The 24,381-nt window shown below is 49.1% G+C and overlaps 1 protein-coding gene across 2 annotated transcripts in view; it reads left to right on the top strand.

Moving 5' to 3' along the window:
• Positions 1-24,381, top strand: part of ZC2HC1A (zinc finger C2HC-type containing 1A) — a 196,109-nt gene that overhangs the window by 43,434 nt on the left and 128,294 nt on the right. For both annotated transcript variants that reach the window (XM_063923943.1, XM_063923942.1), the window contains exon 2: positions 19,155-19,222. In XM_063923943.1, coding sequence (XP_063780013.1) covers positions 19,155-19,222 — 68 coding nt within the window. The remainder of the gene's footprint in view (positions 1-19,154; positions 19,223-24,381) is intronic.

Genomic DNA, 24,381 nt, shown 5'->3' with positions numbered 1-24,381 from the left:
GGAGAAGGCCTCTCGGACCTTGTCTCTACTGCTACGGCTGGTAAATCGAATTTTTTACCTTATGTTCCCCCACAACATACTAAGAAGGCACCTCATTACCAATTGCATCGTCCTTTCTTGCCAGAGGTAAAGGCAAGGGAAAAAGGCTGCACACAGCTAGCTCCCAGGAGCAGAAGTCCTCCCCTACGTCTGCAAAATCCACCGCATGACGCTGGGGCTTCCCTGGGGGGGGTCAGCTCAAGTGGGGGCACGTCTTCGATTTTTCAGCCACGTCTGGGTTCAATCACAGGTGGATCCCTGGGCAATAGAGATTGTTTCTCAGGGATACAGGCTGGAATTCGAAGAGATGCCTCCTCGCCGGTTTTTCAAATTGGCTCTGCCAGCTTCTCCGTCAGAAAGGAGTTAGTGTTAACTGCAATTCAAAAATTGTATCTGCAACAGGTGATAGTCAAGGTTCCTCTTCTCCAGCAAGGAAAGGGGTATTACTCAACCCTGTTTGTGGTTCCGAAACCGGACGGTTCGGTCAGACCCATTTTGAATCTGAAATCCCTGAACCTGTACTTGAAAAAGTTCAAGTTCAAGATGGAATCGCTCAGAGCGGTCATCGCCAGCCTGGAGGGGGGGGATTGGATGGTTTCCCTGGACATAAAGGATGCTTACCTTCATGTTCCGATTTTTCTTCCTCACCAGGCGTTCCTGAGATTTGCGGTACAGGACTGTCATTACCAATTTCAGACGTTGCCGTTTGGGCTTTCCACGGCCCCGAGAATTTTCACCAAGGTAATGGCGGAAATGATGGTGCTCCTGCGCAAGCAGGGTGTCACAATTATCCCATACTTGGACGATCTCCTCATAAAGGCGAGATCTCGAGTTACTGGACAGCGTGTCACTATCTGTGAGGACGTTGCAACAGCATGGCTGGATTCTCAATATTCCGAAGTCCCAGCTGGTTCCTACAACGCGTCTGACCTTTTTGGGCCTGATTCTGGACACAGAACAGAAAAAGGTTTTTCTTCCGATGGAAAAGGCTCATGAGCTCATAGCTCTGGTCAGGAACCTATTAAAGCCAAAAAAGGTTTCAGTGCTTCACTGCACACGTGTCCTGGGGAAGATGGTGGCATCGTACGAGGCCATCCCCTTCGGCAGGTTCCATGCGAGGACTTTTCAATGGGACCTACTGGACAAATGGTCCGGGTCTCATTTACAAATGCATCAAAGGATCACCCTGTCTCCCAGAGCCAGGATATCTCTCCTGTGGTGGCTGCACAGTGCTCACCTCCTGGAAGGCCGCAGGTTCGGCATTCAGGACTGGATCCTGGTGACCACGGACGCAAGCCTCCGAGGTTGAAGAGCAGTCACACTGGGAAGAAATTTCCAAGGTCTCTGGTCAACTCTAGAGACTTGTCTCCACATCAACGTCCTGGAGTTGAGGGCCATATACAACGGCCTACGTCAAGCGGAGGCATTACTTCGGGATATCCGGTTCTGATTCAGTCGGACAATGTCACAGCAGTGGCTCATGTAAACCGCCAAGGCGGCACAAGGAGCAGAGTGGCCATGGCAGAAGCAACCAGGATTCTTCGCTGGGCGGAGAATCATGTAAGCGCACTGTCGGCAGTGTTCATCCCGGGGGTGGACAACTGGGAAGCGGACTTCCTCAGCAGACACAACCTGCATCCGGGAGAGTGGGGACTTCATCACGAAGTCTTCGCACAGATCGCGGGTTGGTGGGGACTGCCTCAGATAGAAATGATGGCGTCCCGTCTCAACAAAAAGCTAAAACGATATTGCGCCAGGTCAAGAGACCCTCAGGCGGTAGCTGTAGACGCTCTGGTGACACCATGGGTGTTCAGATAGGTCTATGTGTTCCCACCTTTGCCTCTCATACCCAAGGTGTTGAGAATAATAAGGCAAAGAAGAGTGAGAACAATCCTCATTGTTCCAGATTGGCCACGAAGGACTTGGTATCCGGATCTGCAAGAGTTGCTCACAGAAGATCCGTGGCCTCTTCCTCTAAGGCAGGACCTACTGCAACAGGGGCCCTGTCTGTTCCCAGACTTACCGCGGCTGCGTTTGACGGCATGACGGTTGAACGCCGGATCCTAGCGGAAAAAGGTATTCCGGAGGAGGTCATTCCTACCCTGATTAAGGCTAGGAAGGACGTGACATCGAAACATTATCACCGCATATGGCGAAAATATGTTTCTTGGTGTGAGGCCAGGACTGCTCCTACGGAGGAGTTCCATTTGGGCCGTTTACTTCATTTCCTTCAAACAGGAGTGAATTTGGGCCTAAAATAAGGATCCATAAGGGTTCAAATTTCGGCCTTGTCCATTTTCTTTCAAAAAGAATTGGCTTCTCTTCCTGAAGTACAGACATTTGTGAAGGGAGTGCTGCATATTCAGCCTCCTTTTATACCTCCAGTGGCGCCTTGGGATCTTAACGTGGTATTAAGTTTCCTCAAGTCACCTTGGTTTGAACCACTCAAAACAGTGGAGTTGAAATATCTCACTTGGAAGGTGGTCATGTTGTTGGCCTTAGCTTCTGCAAGGCGTGTTTCGGAATTAGCGGCTTTGTCATATAAAAGTCCCTATCTGGTTTTTCATGTGGATAGAGCAGAATTGAGAACTCGTCCTCAATTCCTGCCTAAAGTGGTCTCATCTTTTCATATGAACCAACCTATTGTCGTGCCTATGGCTACGCGAGACTTGGAGGATTCCGAGTCACTTGATGTGGTCAGGGCTTTGAAGATTTATGTGGCTAGAACAGCTAGGGTTAGGAAGACAGAGGCGCTGTTTATCCTGTATGCAGCCAATAAGGTTTGCGCACCTGCTTCAAAGCAGACTATTGCTCGCTGGATCTGTAACACGATTCAGCAAGCACATTCTTCGGCAGGATTGCCATTGCCAAAATCGGTTAAGGCCCATTCCACTAGGAAGGTGGGCTCTTCTTGGGCGGCTGCCCGAGGGGTCTCGGCATTACAGTTGTGCCGAGCTGCTACTTGGTCGGGTTCAAACACCTTTGCAAAGTTCTACAAGTTTGATACCCTAGCTGAGGAGGACCTCCTGTTTGCTCAATCAGTGCTGCAGAGCCATCCGCACTCTCCCGCCCGTTTGGGAGCTTTGGTATAATCCCCATGGTCCTTACGGAGTCCCAGCATCCTCTAGGAAGTTAGAGAAAATAAGATTTTACACTTACCGGTAAATCTATTTCTCGTAGTCCGTAGAGGATGCTGGGCGCCCGTCCCAAGTGCGGACTTCTTCTGCAAGACTTGTATATAGTTATTGCTTACATAAGGGTTATATTATAGTTCATCGGTTTGGACCGAGACTATGTTGTTTGTTCATACTGTTAACTGTGTAGTTTATCACAAGTTAAAATACGGTGTGATTGGTGTGGCTGGTATGAATCTTGCCCTTTGATTAACAAAAATCCTTTCCTCGTACTGTCCATCTCCTCTGGGCACAGTTTCTCTAACTGAGGTCTCGAGGAGGGGCATAGAGGGAGGAGCCAGTGCACACCCAGAGTCTAAAGTCTTTCTTAAAGTGCCCATGTCTCCTGAGGAGCCCGTCTATTCCCCATGGTCCTTACGGAGTCCCAGCATCCTCTACGGACTACGAGAAATAGATTTACCGGTAAGTGTAAAATCTTATTATCACATATAGCCATACTGAGTATTACTTTGTATAGCTAGTCCAGTGCAGTTTATGGTTCATAATTTCTGCATGGTACGCTTGTGACCATATACATGTTTGTGCATGTAGCTGCTACGTGGTTGCTTTATTGCAGGGTATTTCACTCAGTGGGCTATTCCTATATTACTATACCTGAGGGGGGCAAGTGTTTCAGGTTTTTCTTTATGTTTAATATAGGGTTGTATCACAAGATATACTGACAGTGTATTTTTGCTTGTGATTTATAGTCACCATATAATCTATATCTCTTGTACTCTCGGTCTGTGCTATCTTTGGCACCCTTTCTTAGAGTTCTTGCTAGGTATAGTGCTGCTACACTTTGTACCAGTTGCCCATTATTGTGAACATTGTTATGTCTGCTACACGTGGCAACAACGTTGGGGCTTCTCCCACACTGCATGGTAGTGAGGACACGTACGTACCGGAGGATAATATGGCAGCTGTGAGTTCAGGTTCAGGGGGTTCCTTGCCCCCAGTGGGTCGGTAGCACCTGGGACATCCCAAGATCCTCCTTGGGCTACATTTTCCACATTGTTAAACACGCTTGTGACTAAATTAACGCCCCCTGTGGGACCACCTGTGCCACTGCCACAGTTTATGCTCCCTGCTGTGAACCCGCCTTGAGCGGATCAGCTTTCCACTCAGTTACAGCATTTGAATCGATCTATGACTAAATCTAAGGGTCACTCTCGACCGCATAAGACTAAGTCGTCTTCTAAACGGGCCATTACCTCCTCCCAATCCACTGCTATTCCAGACACGTTCTCTGACGAGGACGGTGCGTATACTGACCCCACGGACACTGACGCTGATGTTTTGGATGGGGAAGGGAAGTCATTGGTGGATGTCCCGGATTTGATTGAGGTGATACGGCTCATTCTTCAGGTGTCTGATGATTCTGAGCCTGAGACTGTCTCCAAGAAACCGGATAGGTTTAAACGTAAGAAGGTGGTTAAACAAGTTTCTCTTACGTCCTAGAGGATGCTGGGGACTCCGTAAGGACCATGGGGTATAGACGGGCTCCGCAGGAGACATGGGCACTATAAAGAACTTTTAATGGGCGTGAGCTGTCTCCTCCCTCTATGCCCCTCCTCCAGACCTCAGTTAGATCCTGTGCCCAGAGGAGACTGGTTGCACACTAGGGGAGCTCTACTGAGTTTCTCTAGAAAAGACTTTTGTTAGTTTTTTTTATTTTCAGGGAGCCCTGCTGGCAGCAGGCTCCCTGCATCGTGAGACTGAGGGGAGAGAAGCAGACCCACTTTCCTGGACTGTTGGGCTCTGCTTCTTAGGCTACTGGACACCATTAGCTCTAGAGGGTCGGAACACAGGTGTCGTCCTTGCTGTTCGTCCCAGAGCCGCGCCGCCGTTCTCCTCACAGCGCCGGAAGATAGAAGCCGGGTAAGTAAAGAAGCAAGAAGGCTTCAAAGGCGGCAGAAGACTTCAGATCTTCGTTAGGTACCGCGCAGCGGTCGCGCTGCGCGCCATTGCTCCCACACACACACAAGGCACAGCAAGGGTGCAGGGCGCAGGGGGGGCGCCCTGGGCAGCAATTATGGCCTCATATTAGACTGGCACAGATATATAGACACTGCGGAGGCAGTATATATAAAAACCCCGCCAGTATAAAAAAATAGCGGGACCGAGGCCCGCCATCGAGGGGTGGAGCTTGATCCCTCAGCACTAACCAGCGCCATTTTTTCCACAGCTTGCTGCATAGAAGCTGCTCCCGGACTCTTCCCCTGCTGTATAAGTAACGGGGCAAAAACGAGGGGGGGGGGGGGGGGCACATTGATTTGGTGCTAAATTTGTTATAAAAAGCGCTTACAGGTCTGGGACTTTGTTTCAGAACGAAGTGACGCTGGGTGTGTGCTGGCATACTCTCTGTCTCTCCAAAGGGCCTTATTGTGGGTCTGTCCCCATATCCATATATGCCAGTGTGTGTGTGGGTCTCAGTACGCGTGTGTCGACATGTCTGAAGCGGAAGGCTCATCTAGGGAGGAAGCAGAGCAGATGGTGGATTGGGTGGACATGTGGAGTGTTTTGAATGCTAGTGTGGCTTTATTACATAAGAGATTGGACAAGGCAGAGTCCAAAGACCAAGCAGGGAGTCAATCCATGGCTTTTACTGTGTCACAAGACCCTTCAGGGTCCCATAAACGTCCCTATACCCAGATAGCAGACACTGATACCGACACGGATTCCGACTCCAGTGTCGACTATGATGATGCACGGTTACACCCAAGGATGGCCAAGAGTATTCAATACATGATTATTGCAATAAAAGATGTATTACATATCACAGAGGACCCCTCTGTCCCTGACGCAAGGGTCTGCATGTTTAAGGAAAAGAAACCGGAGGTAACGTTTCCCCCATCTCATGAGCTGAACGCTTTATTGGAAAAGCTTGGGAAACTCCAGACAAGAGACTGCAGGTTCCCAAGAGAATTATTATGGCGTATCCTTTCCCCTCAAAGGACAGGTTACGGTGGGAATCCTCACCCACGGTGGACAAGGCCTTGACGCGCTTGTCCAAGAAGGTGGCCCTACCGTCCCCGGACACGGCGACCCTAAAGGATCCTGCGGATCGCAGGCAAGAAACTACCTTAAAAGCAATTTATGCGACTACGGGAGCCCTGCTCAGACCGGCAGTAGCGTCGGCATGGGTGGGTAGCGCAATTGCAGCTTGGGCAGATAACTTGTCATCTGACATGGACACCCTAGATAAAGATAGTATTTTATTGACCTTAGGTCACATCAAGGACGCAGCGTTATATATGAGGGAGGCTGCGAGTGATATTGGTCTCCCCCCACAGCAAAAGAAAACACCTCAATATCAGATGCAGTCCTTTCGGTCTCATAAGTTCAGAAAGGGGCGTGGCTCATCCTTCCTCGCCAGAGGTAGAGGTAGAGGGAAAAGAACACCAGCTGTGGCTAGTTCCCTGGAGCAAAAGTCCTCCCCGGCCTCTACCAAATCCACCGCATGACGCTGGGGTTCCGCTGCGGGAGTCCGCACCGGTAGGGGCACGTCTTCAACTCTTCAGCCAGGTCTGAGTTCAGTCAGACTTGGATCCTTGGGTAGACGGAATTGTATCCCAAGGCTACAAACTGGAGTTCGAAGATGTGCCTCCACACCGATTTTTCAAATCTGCCTTGCCAGCTTCTCCCCCAGAGAGAGCAATAGTTTCAGCTGCCATTCAAAAGCCATGTCAACAGCAAGTGATTATCAAGGTTCCCCTATTGCAACAGGGGAAGGGGTTTTATTCAACCCTATTTGTGGTCCCGAAGCCGGATGGCTCAGTCAGACCAATTCTGAATCTAAAATCCCTAAACCTATAACTGAAGAGGTTCAAATTCAAGATGGAATCTCTCCGGGTAGTGATCTCCAGACTGGAAGGGGGGGATTTTATGGTGTCACTAGACATAAAGGATGCATACCTTCATGTCCCCATATATCCTCATCAGGCGTACCTGAGATTCGCTGTACAGGATTGTCATTACCAGTTTCAGACGTTGCCGTTTGAGCTTTCCACGGCCCCGAGAATTTTCACCAAGGTAATGGCGGAAATGATGGTGCTCCTGCGCAAGCAGGGGGTCACAATTATCCCATACTTGGACGATCTCCTGATAAAATCAAGATCATGAGAACATTTACTAAAAAGCGTGTCTCTCTCCCTGAGAGTACTACAACAACACGGCTGGATTTTAAATCTGCCAAAGTCGCAGTTGGTTCCGACAACTCGGCTGTCGTTTTTGGGCATGATTCTGAACACGGAAAAACAGAGTGTTTTTCTCCCAATGGAAAAGGCCCAGGAACTCAAGAACATGGTCCAGGACCTGCTGAAACCAAAAAGAGTGTCATTTCATCAATGCACTAGAGTATTGGGAAAAATAGTGGCTGCCTACGAGGCCATTCCGTTCGGCAGGTTCCATGCAAGAACTTTTCAGTGGGACCTTCTGGACAAGTGGTCAGGGTCCCATCTCCAGATGCATCGGAGGATATGCCTGTCCCCCAGGGCCAGGGTCTCTCTCCTGTGGTGGCTCCAGAGTGCTCACCTTCTAGAGAGTCACAGGTTCGGAAGTCAAGATTGGGTTCTCGTGACCACGGACGCAAGCCTCCGAGGATGGGGAGCGGTCACCCAGGGAAAATTTTTTTCAGGGAATATGGTCAAGCCAGGAGGCTTGTCTACACATCAATGTGCTGGAATTAAGGGCCATATACAATGGCCTGAAGCAGGTGGAAAATCTTCTTCGCAACCTACCCGTTCTGATCCAGTCAGACAACATCACAGCCATGGCGCATGTAAACCGCCAGGGGGGGACAAGGAGCAGAGCAGCAATGGCGGAAGCCACCAGGATTCTTCGCTGGGCGGAAAATCATGTAAGCGCTCTGTCAGCAGTTTTCATTCCGGGAGTAGACAACTGGGAAGCAGACTTCCTCAGCAGGCACGATCTCCATCCAGGGGAGTGGGGACTTCATTAAGAAGTCTTTGCAGAGGTCACAAGTCGTTGGGGACTCCCTCAAATAGACATGATGGCGTCACGCCTCAACAGGAAGCTTCGGACGTATTGTTCCAGGTCGAGGGACCCTCAGGCAGTGGCAGTGGATGCCCTAGTGACACCGTGGCTGTTTCAGTCGGTCTATGTGTTCCCTCCACTTCTACTCATCTCATAAATATTGAGAATCGTAAGACGAACAAGAGTTCAGACAATACTCATTGTTCCAGATTGGCCTCGAAGGGCCTGGTATTCAGATCTCCAGGAAATGTTCACAGAAGATCCGTGGCCTCTTCCTCCCAGAGAGGACCTGTTACAACAGGAGCCATGTGTGTTCCAAGACTTACCGCGGTTACGTTTGACGGCATGGCGGTTGAACGCCAGATCCTAGCTAGGAAAGGTAGTCCGGGGTAAGTCATCCCTACTCTAATTAAAGCTAGGAACGAGGTAACGGCGAAGCACTATCACCGTATCTGGAGGAAATATGTGTCTTGGTGTGAAGCCAAGAATGCTCCTACGGAAGATTTTCAGCTGGGTCGTTTTCTCCATTTTCTACAGACAGGAGTGGATATGGGCCTAAAGTTAGGCTCCATTAAGGTGCAGATTTTGGCCTTATCTATATTCTTTCAGAAGGAATTGGCTTCTCTCCCAGAAGTCCAGACTTTTGTAAAGGGAGTGCTGCACATCCAGCCTCCTTTTGTGCCCCCAGTGGCACCGTGGGACCTTAACGTGGTGTTACAGTTCCTTAAATCACACTGGTTTGAACCTCTTCAAACAGTTGAATTGAAGTTTCTCACTTGGAAAGTGGTCATGTTGTTGGCCTTGGCGTCTGCAAGGCTGGTGTCCGAATTGGCGGCTTTGTCTCACAAGAGCCCCTATCTGATTTTCCATGTGGATCGAGCAGAGTTGAGGACTCGTCCTCAATTTCTGCCTAAGGTGGTTTCGTCTTTTCACATGAACCATCCTATTGTGGTGCCTGTGGCTATGGATACCTTGGAGGATTCCAAGTCCCTTGATGTAGTCAGGGCCTTAAAAATTTATATAGCCAGAACGGCTCGGGTTAGGAAAACAGAGGCACTGTTTGTCCTGTATGCAGCCAACAAGGTTGGTGCTCCTGCTTCTAAGCAGACTATTGCACTCTGGATCTGTAACACGATTCAGTAGGCTCATTCTACGGCTGGATTGCCGTTACCAAAATCGGTAAAGGCCCATTCCACTAGGAAGGTGGGCTCTTCTTGGGCGGCTGCCCGAGGCGTCTCGGCATTGCAACTTTGTCGAGCAGCTACTTGGTCGGGTTCAAACACTTTTGCAAAATTCTACAAGTTTGATACCCTGGCTAAGGAGGACCTCATGTTTGCTCAATTGGTGCTGCAGAGTCATCCGCACTCTCCCGCCCGGTCTGGAGCTTTGGTATAAACCCCATGGTCCTTACGGAGTCCCCAGCATCCTCTAGGACGTAAGAGAAAATAAGATTTTAAACCTACCGGGAAATCTTTTTCGCCTAGTCTGTAGAGGATGCTGGGCGCCCGTCCCAGTGCGGACTAAATCTGCAAGGCTTGTATATAGTTGTTTCTTACATAAGGGTTATGTTACAGTTGAGATCATTTTCTGTCTGATACTGTTTGTTCATGCTGTTAACTGGTTTAGTATATATCATGTTGTACGGTGTGTGTGGTGTGGGCTGGTATGAATCTCGCCCTTAGATTAACAAAATTCCTTTCCTCGTACTGTTCGTCTCCTCTGGACACAGTTCTATAACTGAGGTCTGGAGGAGGGGCATAGGGGGAGGAGCCAGCTCACACCCATTAAAAGGTCTTAGAGAGCCCATCTATACCCCATGGTCCTTACGGAGTCCCCAGCATCCTCTACGTACTAGGAGAAAAAGATTTACAGGTAGGTTTAAAATCTTATTTTTACCCCATTCTGAACACCTGGTTGACATACGTCAGGAATCCTGGGAAAATCCGGGGACAAAATTTACACCGAATAAGAGACTGTTGGCTCGCTATCCTCTCTCTGCGGAGGTATGTAAAAATTGGGAAACCCCGCCGCCTGTAGATTCTCATGTGGCGCGTATGGTTGTTTCCTCTGCTCTGCCAGTAACTACCGTCACTTCTCTGAAGGAACCGACGGATCGGCGTGTGGAGGGCTGTTTAAAAGCGATTTATACCCTAACGGGGGCTGTGCATAGGCCAACTATTGCAGCGACTTGGACTGCTGAAGCTGTTGAGGCGTGGGCTCAGGAACTTGAGGCGAAACTGCCTTCCGATGCGTCTGAGCATGCTTGACAATGTCTCTCGTATATTGCCACGGCTTCTCTGTACCTTAAGGAGGCGGCCTCCAATGCCGGGGTGCTCGCGGCCAAGGCTGCTACTGCGTCCGTCTTGCCCAGACGTATCCTTTGTTTGAGATCCTGGTTGGTGGATATGAATTCCAAGAAAACCCTGGAGGTGCTTCCTTTCAAGGGAGACATTCTCTTTGGAGAAGACCTCAATAAGATTGTGGCTGACCTGGCTACTGCTAAAACATCTTGCCTACCTAGTATGGCACCTTGAGCACTGAAGGCTAAAAGTACTTTCCCTCGTCCCTTTCGTCCTCCAGGAAAAGCAAAAGGTCAGGCGTACCCGAAGCAAGTTCGTGCTTCCAGACCTGCCAAGTCCAGACCGAAGCGTTCCTGGGCCGCCCGTCAGCCAGCTTCCAAAACTGACAAGCCTGCCACATGACGGGGCGGGCCTCCCTCTGGGGGATCCCAGGGTGGGGGGCCGACTTCTAGGTTTTGCCCAGGAATGGTTGAAGAACACTTCAGATACATGGGTAAGGGAAGTCGTCGCTCGAGGTTACACCATACCCTTCAAGAATCGTCCCCCTCATCGATTTTGCCTGACGGATGTGCCTCTGGATTCGGCAAAAGCAATCACGTTGCACTTGGTGGTACATTCCCTCCTGACCACAGGAGTTGTAGTACAGGTGCCTCTGGCTCAGAAAGGCAAGGGGTACTATTCACCGCTGTTCATAGTCCCGAAACCGAACGGGTCCTCGCAGCCCATTCTCAATCTGAAGTCTTTGAACAAGCATGTGCGGATCTCCAAGTTTCGTATGGAAACTCTGCGCTCTACTGTTGTGGTCTTGGAGCCTGGGGACTATATGGTCTCCCTGGACATACAGGATGCCTACCTACATATTCCTATTGCGGTATCTCGTCAGCAGTACCTGAGGTTTGCGGTGGGCAACCTTTATCACCAATTTAGGGCGTTACCCTTTGGTTTGACAACGGCTCCCCGAGTTTTCACCAAAGTTATGGCGGTCATGACTGCTACACTCCGCCGTCAAGGGGTCAGGATCCTACCGTACTTGGATGGTTTGTTGATCCTGGCAAATTCCCCAGGACTTCTCCTGTGTCATCTCGATCTGACGGTCCAGTGCATGAAAGCCCACGGGTGGCTGATCAACTGGAAAAAGTCCTACCTGGTTCCTGCTCGGAGCATGTTACATGTGGGAGCGTTATTGGACACTCACAACCAACGGTTGTTCCTGTCTCAGGAGAAGGTCCTGAAGCTTCAGGACAGTGTTCATTGCTTCCTATCTCGTCCGCCAGTGTCGATTCATTCAGCAATGCAAGTGCTGGGTCTCATGGTGTCAGCTTTCGACATGGTGGAGTATGCTCAGTTCCACTCTCGCCCTCTGCAGAAATTTATTCTGACCAAGTGGGACGGCCTGCCTCACCGGATCAGATCTCACATGATCTCATTGTCTCCGGAGGTCCGCCTGTCACTGAACTGGTGGCTACAGGACCAACAATTGAGCAGGGGCCGTCCCTTCTGGATAACCGACTGGGTCCTTCTGACGACGCATGCCAGTCTGAGAGGTTGGGGCGCGGTGGAACAACACTCTCTGCTCCCGATCAATATTCTGGAACTGCAGGCAGTGTTCAATGCATTGACAATGGCCCAGCATCTAATACAGAACAGACCTGTTCAAGTACAGTCGGACAACGCCACCACGGTGGCGTACATCAATCATCAAGGCGGCACTCAAAGCCGCATGGCACTGAGGGAAGTATCACGGATTCTTCAGTGGGCAGAACGCCATCTGAACTGGGAGGCGGACTATCTCAGTTGTCAGGACGTACATGCCAGAGAGTGGAGCCTCCATCCGGAGGTGTTTCAACTTCTGGTGGACACGTGAGGCCTTCCAGATGTGGATCTGATGGCGTTTCGACACAGTCACAAGGTTCCGGTTTTCGGAACAAGAACAACGGATCCTCAGGCTGCGTTCATGGATGCTCTGGCAATTCCATGGAACTTTCAGCTACCGTACGTGTTCCCTCCGGTGTCACTCCTGCACAGAGTAATTCGGAAGTTCAAGCAAGGAGGAGGAAACCTGCTTCTGGTTGCTCCAGCGTGGCCCAGACGGCACTGGTTCTCCGATCTCCTGGGTCTCTCGTGGGATCGTCCCCTTCTACTTCCACAACGACCAGACCTCCTCGTTCAGGGCCCTTGTGTTTACCAGGATTTGGCCCATCTGTCTTTGATGGCATGGCCCTTGAGGCTTCCGTCCTGAGGGCCAAGGGTTTTTCTGAGGTGGTCGTTCAAACTATGTTGAAGGCCCGTAAGCCAGCTTCTGCTCGGATCTACCATAGGGTCTGGAATGCTTACTTTACTTGATGTGTGTCTCACAATCATGACGTGTTCAAGTTTTAGTACGGCCAAACTATTGGCTTTTCTACAACAGGGCCTAGACTTAGGCTTGCGTCTGGCCTCCCTCAAGGTTCACATCTCTGCCTTGTCGGTTTGGTTTCAGAGAAAAATTGCTACCCTGCCTAATATACATACATTCACTCAGGGTGTGTTACGCATTCAGCCTCCTTATGTGCCACCTGTGGCCCCTTGGGATCTGTCGGTGGTTTTGGAGTCCTTACAGGAGTCTCCGTTTGAGCCTCTTACCTCTGCTGACCTTAAGTGGCTTTCCCTTAAGGTGTTGTTCTTGCTGGCTATTGCTTCAGCTAGAAGGGTCTCAGACTTGGGTGCCTTATCCTATAAGTCTCCCTATTTGATTTTTCACAGTGACCGTGCAGTTCTTAGAACACGGCCAGGTTATTTACCCAAGGTGGTATCTTCCTTCCACCTTAACCAGGAGATTGTGGTTCCAGCCTTTAATTCTCCTGTGTTGTCTACCAAAGAGCGGTCTTTGGATGTAGTGCGGGCTCTCCGTATCTATGTGAAGAGAACTTCCTCCATTAGGAAATCTGATTCTCTTTTCATGTTGTTTTTGTTTTCACAAACGTGGCTGGCCTGCTTCCAAGCAGACTCTGGCCAGATGGATTAGAATGGTGGTTGCACATGCTTATGTACAGGCTGGTCGTCTGGTTCCTGCTACCATCAAAGCCCATTCTACTCTGTCGATTGGACCTTTTTGGGCGGCCCACCGTGGTGCGACCCTTGAACAATTGTGCAAGGCGGCTACGTGGTCCTCTGGGAACACGTTTATAAGGTTCTATGCCTTCGATACCGCCGCTTCCCAGGATGCTTCCTTTGGACGCCTGGTTCTTGTGCCCGCTACAGTGCGTCCCCTCCCGTAAGGAACTGCTTTAGGACATCCTTGATGTTAATCCTTGTGGAGCCCAGTGTACCCCGCAGCAGAAAACGAGATTTATGGTAAGAACTTACCGTTGTTAAATCTCTTTCTGCGAAGTACACTGTGCTCCACAAGGCACCCACCCTGACGCACTTAGCTTCTTTTGGTTGGTATTGGCATAGCCGCCGCTGACACTCTCTCCTGCGGTGAGTGTGTGGTGTAATTGGCTACGAGCGATTGTCGTCTCTGGTACCTGCTACTGCATTGGGCTGGTTAACGAAACTGAGCTCCCTGTGCATGGAGGCGTGGTTATAGAGGAGGCGGCGCTGTGCTTCTTGGGAACAGTCAAAAGCTTTGAGCCGGTTGGTGCCTCGGATCAAGATCCTACTCTACACCCCCGATGTTAATCCTTGTGGAGTCCAGTGTACCTCGCAGAAAGAGATTTAACAAAGGTAAGTTCTTACCATAAATCTTGTTTTCACACCGCACAAATAACCCGGTATCGACCCGGTATGTTGCCGGTACGCTGTGCGGTGTGAAAGGGGGCCTGACCGGGTAATTCAACCCTGGAATAAATAAGGGTTATTCCCGGGTAATTACCGGGTCATCTGTAGTGTGAACGGGTTGCTGGGTTGATGTGACCCGGGACCCATTCACAGCATAGGCAGAGGCAGCGTGGAGATGATCTCATCTCCCAGCGCCGCCTCCACCCCCGATGCTGACGCGGTCCCCGCCCCCGATATATTGCCGGCATATTTAGTGTGTAAGGGTCCAATGCTGGGTCGCACCCGGGAAGGACCTGTTTCTAGTTCCTGAGTGGGACCCGGCATTGTGAACTGAAAAGGGTAGAACATATTGGGAAAATAGATGGGGGCAGTTGGGAGACCCTCTGTCACTTGCTGCTGTGCTTGCTTAGTGCAAAGCAGAGTAGCGGTGAGAGCATGCGCATAGTCCAGTGATGGCTAACCTTGACACTCCAGCTGTTGTTGAAATAAACATCCCAGCATGCCCTGCTACAATTTTGCTATTTGGCCATGCTAAAACTGATGCAGGGCATGCTGGGATGTGTAGTTCAACAACAGCTGGAGTGTCAAGGTTAGCTATCACTGGCATAGTCTATTCCCGGGAGCCAGAGGGACTGGGGGCATAGCCAGCAGCTCACAGAGCGCTGGCCATGCCGCCACTGTGAGTAAAATGGGAGGCGTGGCCCGCGATAGCGGCATTGTCGCGAAGCCATGGACCTTTACCACAGGTCACACCCCCTTTTCAGTGACGGGCTGCTTCGCCGTGCAGGGAGTCCCTAATTAAAAGATATACATGTTAGGAGGTAAGCATTGCTAGCCCATTCTAAACCTCCTGAGTACGTTTGCATGCTTTTCCACATTGAGTTGTTTTGCCGCATTATTTTTCTGATTTATATATTTGCATTAATGAGCAGATGTACAGTGTACGTATTAAACAGACATTGAGGCCAGTATCCAGTTAGCCGTGGTAATTTACCGCAGCTAATTACCGCCGACAGGGCTATCCAGTTAGCCCTAATACAAGCGATTATCGGGATTTCGGGAATCCCCGAAAACTGGCTTTTATTTCCGCGATCGTGGCCCTGAAAATACATAGGTCTGTGACTTTTTTTTTCCGAATCTTATATATTTTTGTGAGATAAGGGTACATTTTATGGGTGTAAAAACGGGGGCCTAATTGTATAGACCGGAAAAATAGCAAACCAAGGGGGTGATTCAGACCTGATCGTAGATGTGCTAAATTTAGCACATCTATGATCAGTTTCTCTGACATGCAGGGGTCGCGCACAGCACAGGCCTAGTCCACCCCGCATGTCAGGCCCTAACCCCTGCACGGGTGTGAAAGCATCCCACGGTGGCGATGCTTTCGCACCTGCCAAGTAGCTCCCTAGCTGCGATGGCATGCGGCTACCCGCCGCTTTCTGGGTCGCAGCGCCTGCGTTGTCCGGACTGCACCCCACCAACAGCGTTCTAACGTCCTGGGCACGCCCCCTCTTGCCCCGCGACCACCTCTGCCTGTCAATCAGGCAGAGGCGATCGCACCAGTGAGATGCATCTCACTGGGTCTTACTGGGTGCGCACTCCAGAAACGGCTTCAGGCTGCGATCGCTGTTGTACCAGCGAGCGGGTCTGAATTAGACCCCAAGTCAACCAAAAATGTATTTCTTCCTGTTATTCATTCCTATGGTCCGTTCTCAATCATGAAATGTGTTCAGACCAGATCACTCCTTCTTTTTTTTTTTCCCCAGCCAACTTTCCCTGGAGAACGTGAATTGCCATAACAATGATCTCAACCTTAAGAAACTTTCCTCCCAATGCTTCACATTTTCCAGGTCCAGACCTCACACACTTGCACAGTTCTTCCTTCATTTTCTAGCATTTTAATTTCTTTATAGAGAATGAATGTAGATTTGGCACTGTCTACTCGGCTCCAAGTCACAAACCACAACACGCACAAAGGTTTCTTGCTCCCATTGTGTAACAGTGTAATAAGTCTTGCTGAAGGGTTAGTAACTCAGAGGTTCCAAACTCTTAAAATACTTCTTGTATATTGCGTATTAGCGATGTTAGGTATTGATGGTACACTCCTTACAAGACAATTCTAACTATAAAGCCAAGAGGCACAGTATGCTTCCTGGAGAGGTTCAGTACTTGCCAGGTATCTTATACAAATAGGAAAGTGTGAGATGTTTTAGCATTACGTTAACGGTCCTATGAGACAAATATCCCTTTCACATCGCACAAATAACCCGGTATCGACACGGCATATTGCCGTGTCGACACGGGTCAGTGTGCGATGTGAAAGCACTTTGCCCGAATTAGCGGGTCGCCTGACCCGGTAATTCAACCCGGTATAAAAGAAGGATTATACCCGGGTTGAGTACCGGGTCAGGCGCAGTGTGAATGGGAGCCGCGTCGATGCGACACAGTTCCCATTCACAGCACAGGGAGAGGTGGCTCAGGAGATGAGCTCATCTCCCAGCGCCGCCTCCAACACCGCCCCTGCTGCTGCTGCGCCCCCCCCCCCCCTCACTGCTATGGCAACCGACCCGGTATATTGCCGGGTCGGAAAGCCAACATAGCAGAGCAAATGCCGGATCCCACCCGGTAAGGACACGTTTCTCTTACCGGGTGGGATCCGGCATTTGCGATGTGAAAGCGGTAAAAGTCAAGCGATTGTGAGCTCAGAGGAACTAAATAAACTATTCAAGACTATTGACTAGCTAATTACAAACTTTGTATTATTTTATTTTGCAATGTATTTACTCAGATATACTCCTGTATACATAGCGAGCTGTACTTAAGTCTGTTGCATACTGATTAGTAAAGGATTTAGGGAACTTCTTGGCCTCTACTACTTGAAATTATAAATGTTTAAAACTAGTATTGCCAACATTGATATGAAGATTTGGATGATGATCTGATACAGTAGCTGCTATGGAGATCGCAACAGCTGTTCAGAATTTAACCAGGACAGAATGCAGATAGGAAACTTCACATGAATAAAAGCTATTTAATAGCTTAGTGGGGAATCCACTAATACCTTTTTCAGACCGCCAACAATGGACACGGGTTATTGGCACATGAACGCGCATAGCCTGTGTTCATGTGCGGTCTGAAAGGTGGCAGGGTTAAAATACCAGGTCGAGCAACCCGGTATTCCAACTCTGTAAGCGAGCAGGTTGAACACGTGTTCAACTCGGCTTGCTGTGCAGTGTGAACGGGAGCCTGGTCAATGCGACCCATTTCCCGTTCACTGTGTGTGGACGGATGGCGCATGATCTCCAAGAGCCACCCCCCGCCGTGTCACCACTGATGTCACCAACCCAGCAATATGTTGGGTTGCTTACATCGGCGGCGGGGCGCTCCCTGGAAGCTCCCGTGTCAGGCTCCCTGGTGCGCCCCACCTCAGGCGGTCTGAAAGGGGTATAAGTGGCAGGTTTCAAATTCCTGCACGGTTACATTGGTTTTCGTTTGGTTGATTTGTATCCGATTTGCTTAGCTGAACCACAGTAACATACGTAATGCCAAAAAAGGGCATGCCAATTTCTCTTTCATCCACAGGGGACACTGGCTTAGTACACTGGGGTATAGAGGCGTGGCTTAGTGGGAGCTGGCACTTATAGAATTTTAGAAGTGTGAAGCCCCTCCCCTCTACTACCCATCATCCCTCAGTTACAAAAATGTGCCCTAGGGAGCTGGACTCAGTGGAGCTTGCTCCAGCTATTTAGTATTTTTTTTTTTTTCTTTATTCATTATTCTTTTTTGTAGCAACTCTCTGTGCTCTCACTTCCCCACTTCTCCTTTAAGTGGGGATCCGGGTCTTGGGTGTCCTGACACCGTCACGCAGGTTGAGACCACCAGCTTTAAATAAGTTTCCTCATACCTCCCCCAATAAATGAGATGCCAGGGGTGTATGTGTAAAGAGCTTTAAACCTAGGCTAGCAGTGGAGGAATCAGGGGGATAGAGCTTGGGTACCTCCGAATTTCCCACTAACCATCACTGGTGCTGGTGGTACAGTAGCTGGGGGAAAGTCAGTGTGTGGTCACCCTACCATAGTGCCACAGTTGGCTCTATGCTGGTCAGCACAAGGATAGAATCCCCAGTGGATGCGGACCCACAAAAAAACAGGCTCCCCTTCCTACGAAAAGCCAGCCCTGTTCTGCTGTTGTGCTATTCTCTACACTTCTGGTGAGTTAGTAATAATAATAATAATAATATGTTAGAAATAATATTTACCGGTTCACTACAGCTGCTATTACACCCAATTTAAATGTCTGCTAAGGTGTGCAGGCACTTGCAGAACCACAAGTGCCAGCATGCCCTGGCTTAAATGGCCAGCCAGGAACTATAGTGCATTTGTACAGAAAAGTTAAATAAAAATAAAACAAATACAGTAAAACGCACATTGTAGATTTTTATTTAATAAAGGCCCCACACACGTCGTCCTCCTCCACTTTTTTATGCATTCTGATCTTGTGGAGTGAGTGCGTGTGTAGGGTGAGCACGTTATTTAATAAAGGACTGTTTCTTCAGTGTGCGTTTACGGATTTTGTTCTTACTGGGACACTTCAGGTACACTGCATACAATCTCCAATTAGATGTACACACATTTAGGTGTTGTTGCACAGCAGGTTCGTGTCGCAGATGTATGTTGCGTGCTTTCACACTGTACACGCTCCTGGGCCGAGCTTATGCAACTGTTGGCAATGTTGAGTTGTACACAACTCAGTCGTGTAAGTGGGTGATAATGGGGCGTTCACAATAATGGTTAACTTGCTTGTGACCATTATAGCTAATAAGGAGATTGTGGTGGGTATAATGGTGTATTTATTGAACATCTTTGAACTTTGTCTTTTATCACAGAGAATTTGCCTTTGGACGACCTCCGGCCCTGTAAAATTTGCGGCAGAACATTCATTCTTGCTACTTTGGTGAGTATGATTGGTCAACAGAATCCCAGGGAAGGCTTCAAAAGAAATCTGCATTAAATGCCCTGATTGTGTTTACCCATAGCTCCAGGAACGTATCCCTTATTCTGTAGGTTAATGTGTAAGGCATAGGGGCTGTAATTGGATTGCCCCGGGCATTAAAGCCCTAGGATACCAACTTGTTCCTGGCACGGTAAATAGCTGCAATTAAATGAATCCGGTACTGTATGTGTGGACTTCATTCTTCAAAAGAACCGTTGATCCCTATGTTTTTAGTTTTATTGGGTTAGAAGTAGTTACAGTATATGCATGACCTTTACCGTCAGTGAAACCAAATCATGTACCATAGATGCAATTGATTGCCTCCGTCTTCCCTATTTATCATAGGTATGAGATACTGAATTACATAGCGTTAGTAATAAATTAGTATGTATATACTGTAGGATTAGAAGAACACAATAAAGGTATCCCTCATAAGGGGCTACTTCAGGTTGGATAGCAAATCGCGATCCAACTGGAATTTTTGCGGTCGGCCCGCGGGCACAGGCGCGGCGCCTGTACTGCACATGCGCCCGCACTTTCTGCAGAGGGCCGCAGAAAATGCGATCTCTGCCTGTCAATCAGGCAGAGGAGGGGGTGGGGGGGCGGGCAAAGCTGCATTTCCAGGGAGGAGACAAAGCGTTGCGGGGGCGGAGCGACGCAAATGGTGGCCGGTGCGGCACGAGTGGAGGTGTGTCGGGGGCGTGATTGCGGCATCTGCGTGACATCACACACAGCCGCCACGATGGTTAAGATGCCGCAGCTAAGCTACGCCAGCAGGAGGCATCAATAATTTTTACGATGAAGCAGAAATTGCGAGGCGGTCACAATTTCTGCTTCATCAAGGTGTGGATGCGCCGGTCAGCATGCTGGGCGGTCTTGCCCAGCGACGGGCAGCCCCCAGCATGCATGTAAGCATGCAGAATTTGCTATCCTTACTGAATTATCCCCTAAATCTGTAATGTCAGAATGACATAGACATTGTGTACTCCTGTGAGATTTGCTGCTACCAAAATCATGAATACTTCTATTATTAGATATCTAGACCCTTGTTTAAAAATGAATGAGTGCAGCATCTTGGAAGTAACAGCCTGTAAACTGCTGCAGTGCACTTACTGTTCCTCCTGACTTCACAGAACATATTTTATTAATGGTATCTTTTCTGAGATTTATTTCTGTGTCTAGTGCAGAGAACGTGTCCCAGTGTATTGTAGTTTGCCAAGCCCACATTGCACTGGTCAGACCCACATATCACTGGTCACAGCTCTTCCCCTTCTCATAAATAGGCCCTTGAATATTTTTTTGCCCCGGGCCTATGTGGCCATTAATCTGGCCCTACATCTAGGCAGTAAGTGATCATGTCACATTCACAGTGGGCAACAATGTACAATATATACATCTGCACTGATCATTTTTCCCTCCCCATAAATGTTATTTCCTTATTTGTCCTTCCCTTTCTAGCAAGAAAATAAACTTTCCGCTAATGCTCTATTGGGATTTGCAGATTAATACTGTACGTTGACCAGCAACACACTTTATACTTCTTCTATATTGGGCACACAGAACTTGTAGTCGTTGCCTGTGAGTTTAGATGTGACACCTGCGGGATGGTGGGCAGAGTCACAAGTAGCTCAGATCCAGGAGAGAATAATATATGTGCCTGGTATACTCCAGGAGATGTGGCGGGACAGTGGTAGTAGTAAATGATACAGTCACAATACACAATTCCAACACAATATACAGTCCACCTATGTCTAAATGTTGTTATTAATAATACATAGTGTTCCCATTAGGTGATTTCTCTATCGTCCTAAGTGGATGCTGGGGTTCCTGAAAGGACCATGGGGAATAGCGGCTCCGCAGGAGACAGGGCACAAAAAAGTAAAGCTTTACTAGGTCAGGTGGTGTGCACTGGCTCCTCCCCCTATGACCCTCCTCCAGACTCCAGTTAGATTTTGTGCCCGAACGAGAAGGGTGCAATCTAGGTGGCTCTCCTAAAGAGCTGCTTAGAGAAAGTTTAGTTTAGGTTTTTTTCTTTACAGTGAGTCCTGCTGGCAACAGGATCACTGCAACGTGGGACTTAGGGGGAAAGTAGTAAACTCACCTGCATGCAGAGTGGATTTGCTGCTTGGCTACTGGACACCATTAGCTCCAGAGGGATCGAACACAGGCCCAGCCGTGGAGTCCGGTCCCGGAGCCGCGCCGCCGACCCCCTTGCAGATGCTGAAGCGTGAAGAGGTCCGGAAACCGGCGGCTGAAGACTCCTCAGTCTTCATAAGGTAGCGCACAGCACTGCAGCTGTGCGCCATTTTCCTCTCAGCACACTTCACTGGGCAGTCACTGAGGGTGCAGAGCGCTGGGGGGGGGCGCTCTGAGAGGCAAATATAAACCTTATACAAGGCTAAAAATACCTCACATATAGCCCATAGGGGCTATATGGAGATATTTAACCCCTGCCTGACTGGAAAAATAGCGGGAGAAGAACCCGCCGAAAAAGGGGCGGGGCCTATCTCCTCAGCACACGGCGCCATTTTCTGTCACAGCTCCGCTGGTCAGAACGGCTCCCAGGTCTCTCCCCTGCACTGCACTACAGAAACAGGGTAAAACAGAGAGGGGGGGCACATTAATGGCTATATATATATATATATATATTAAAGCAGCTATAAGGGAGCACTTAATATAAGGATATCCCTTGTATATATAGCGCTTTGTGGTGTGTGCTGGCAGACTCTCCCTCTGTCTCCCCAAAAGGGCTAGTGGGTCCTGTCTTCATTAGAGCATTCCCTGTGAGTTTGCGGTGTGTGTCGGTACGTGGTGTCGACATGTATGAGGACGATATTGGTGTGGAGGCGGAGCAATTGCCAAATATGCAGATGTCACCCCCCAGGGGGTCGACACCAGAATGGATGCCTTTATTTGTGGAATTACGTGATGGTTTATCTTCCCTTAAACAGTCAGTTGAGGACATGAGGCGGCCGGACAATCAATTAATGCCTGTCCAGGCGCCTCAAACACCGTCAGGGGCTGTAAAACGCCCTTTGCCTCAGTCGGTCGACACAGACCCAGACACGGGCACTGATTCCAGTGACGACGGTAGAAATTCAAACGTATTTTCCAGTAGGGCCACACGTTATATGATTTTGGCAATGAAGGAGACGTTACATTTAGCTGATACTACAGATACCGTAAAACAGGGTATTATGTATGGTGTGAAAAAACTACAAACAGTTTTTCCTGAATCAGAAGAATTAAATGACGTGTGTGATGAAGCGTGGGTTGCTCCTGATAAAAAGTTGATAATTTCAAAAAAGTTATTGGCATTATACCCTTTCCCGCCAGAGGTTAGGGCGCGCTGGGAAACACCCCCTAAGGTGGACAAGGCGCTCACACGCTTATCCAAACAAGTGGCGTTACCCTCTCCTGAGACGGCCGCACTTAAGGATCCATCAGATAGAAAGATGGAAGTTATTCAAAAGAATATATACACACATGCAGGTGTTATACTACGACCAGCTATAGCAACTGCCTGGATGTGCAGTGCTGGAGTAGTTTGGTCAGAATCCCTGATTGAAAATATTGATACCCTAGATAGGGACAATGTTTTACTGTCGTTAGAACAAATAAAGGATGCATTTATCTATATGCGTGATGCACAGAGGGATATTTGCACACTGGCATCTCGGGTGAGTGCTATGTCCATTTCAGCCAGAAGAGCCTTATGGACACGACAGTGGACAGGCGATGCGGATTCAAAACGTCACATGGAGGTTTTGCCGTATAAAGGGGAGGAGTTATTTGGAGTTGGTCTATCAGACTTGGTGGCCACGGCTACTGCCGGGAAATCCACTTTTTTACCTCAAGTCACTCCCCAACAGAGAAAGGCACCGACCTTTCAACCGCAGCCTTTTCGCTCCTACAAAAATAAGAGAGCGAAGGGCTTGTCGTACCTGCCACGAGGCAGAGGAAGAGGGAAGAGACACCAACAGGCAGCTCCTTCCCAGGAACAGAAGCCCTCCCCGGCTCCTGCAAAAACCTCAGCATGACGCTGGGGCCTCTCAAGCGGACTCGGGGACAGTGGGGGGCCGTCTCAAAAATTACAGCGCGCAGTGGGCTCACTCGCAGGTAGACCCCTGGATCCTGCAGATAATATCTCAGGGGTACAGGTTGGAATTAGAGACGGATCCTCCTCATCGTTTCCTGAAGTCTGCCTTACCAACCGTCTCTTCCGAAAGGGAGAGGGTGTTGGAAGCCATTCACAAGCTGTACGCTCAGCAGGTGATAGTCAAAGTACCCCTATTACAACAAGGAAAGGGGTATTATTCCACTCTATTTGTGGTACCGAAGCCGGATGGCTCGGTAAGGCCTATTCTAAATCTGAAGTCCTTGAACCTCTACATAAAAAAGTTCAAGTTCAAGATGGAGTCACTCAGAGCAGTGATAGCGAACCTGGAAGAAGGGGACTTTATGGTATCCTTGGACATCAAGGATGCGTATCTACACGTTCCGATTTACCCCGCACACCAGGGGTACCTCAAGTTCATTGTTCAAAACTGTCACTATCAGTTTCAGACGCTGCCGTTCGGATTGTCCACGGCGCCTCGGGTCTTTACCAAGGTAATGGCCGAGATGATGATTCTTCTTCGAAGAAAAGGCGTATTAGTTATCCCATACTTGGACGATCTCCTAATAAGGGCAAGGTCCAGAGAACAGCTGGAGACAGCTTTAGCACTATCTCAAGAGGTGCTAAGACAACACGGGTGGATTCTGAATATTCCAAAATCCCATTTAATCCCGACAACTCGTCTGCTGTTCCTAGGAATGATTCTGGACACGGTTCAGAAAAAGGTTTTCCTTCCAGAGGAAAAAGCCAAGGAGTTATCCGATCTGGTCAGGAACCTCCTAAAACCAGGAAAAGTGTCAGTACATCAATGCACAAGAGTCCTGGGAAAAATGGTGGCTTCTTACGAAGCAATTCCATTCGGCAGATTCCATGCAAGAATATTCCAAAGGGATCTGTTGGACAAATGGTCAGGGTCGCATCTGCAGATGCACCTGCGAATAACCCTGTCACCAAAGACAAGGGTGTCACTTCTGTGGTGGTTGCAGAAGGCTCACCTATTAGA

Source organism: Pseudophryne corroboree, chromosome 5 (assembly GCF_028390025.1).
Source record: "Pseudophryne corroboree isolate aPseCor3 chromosome 5, aPseCor3.hap2, whole genome shotgun sequence".
In the NCBI taxonomy this organism is placed as follows: domain Eukaryota; kingdom Metazoa; phylum Chordata; class Amphibia; order Anura; family Myobatrachidae; genus Pseudophryne; species Pseudophryne corroboree.
Note: the sequence above shows the minus strand (reverse complement) of the source record. Positions and strands in the feature narration are given on the sequence as shown.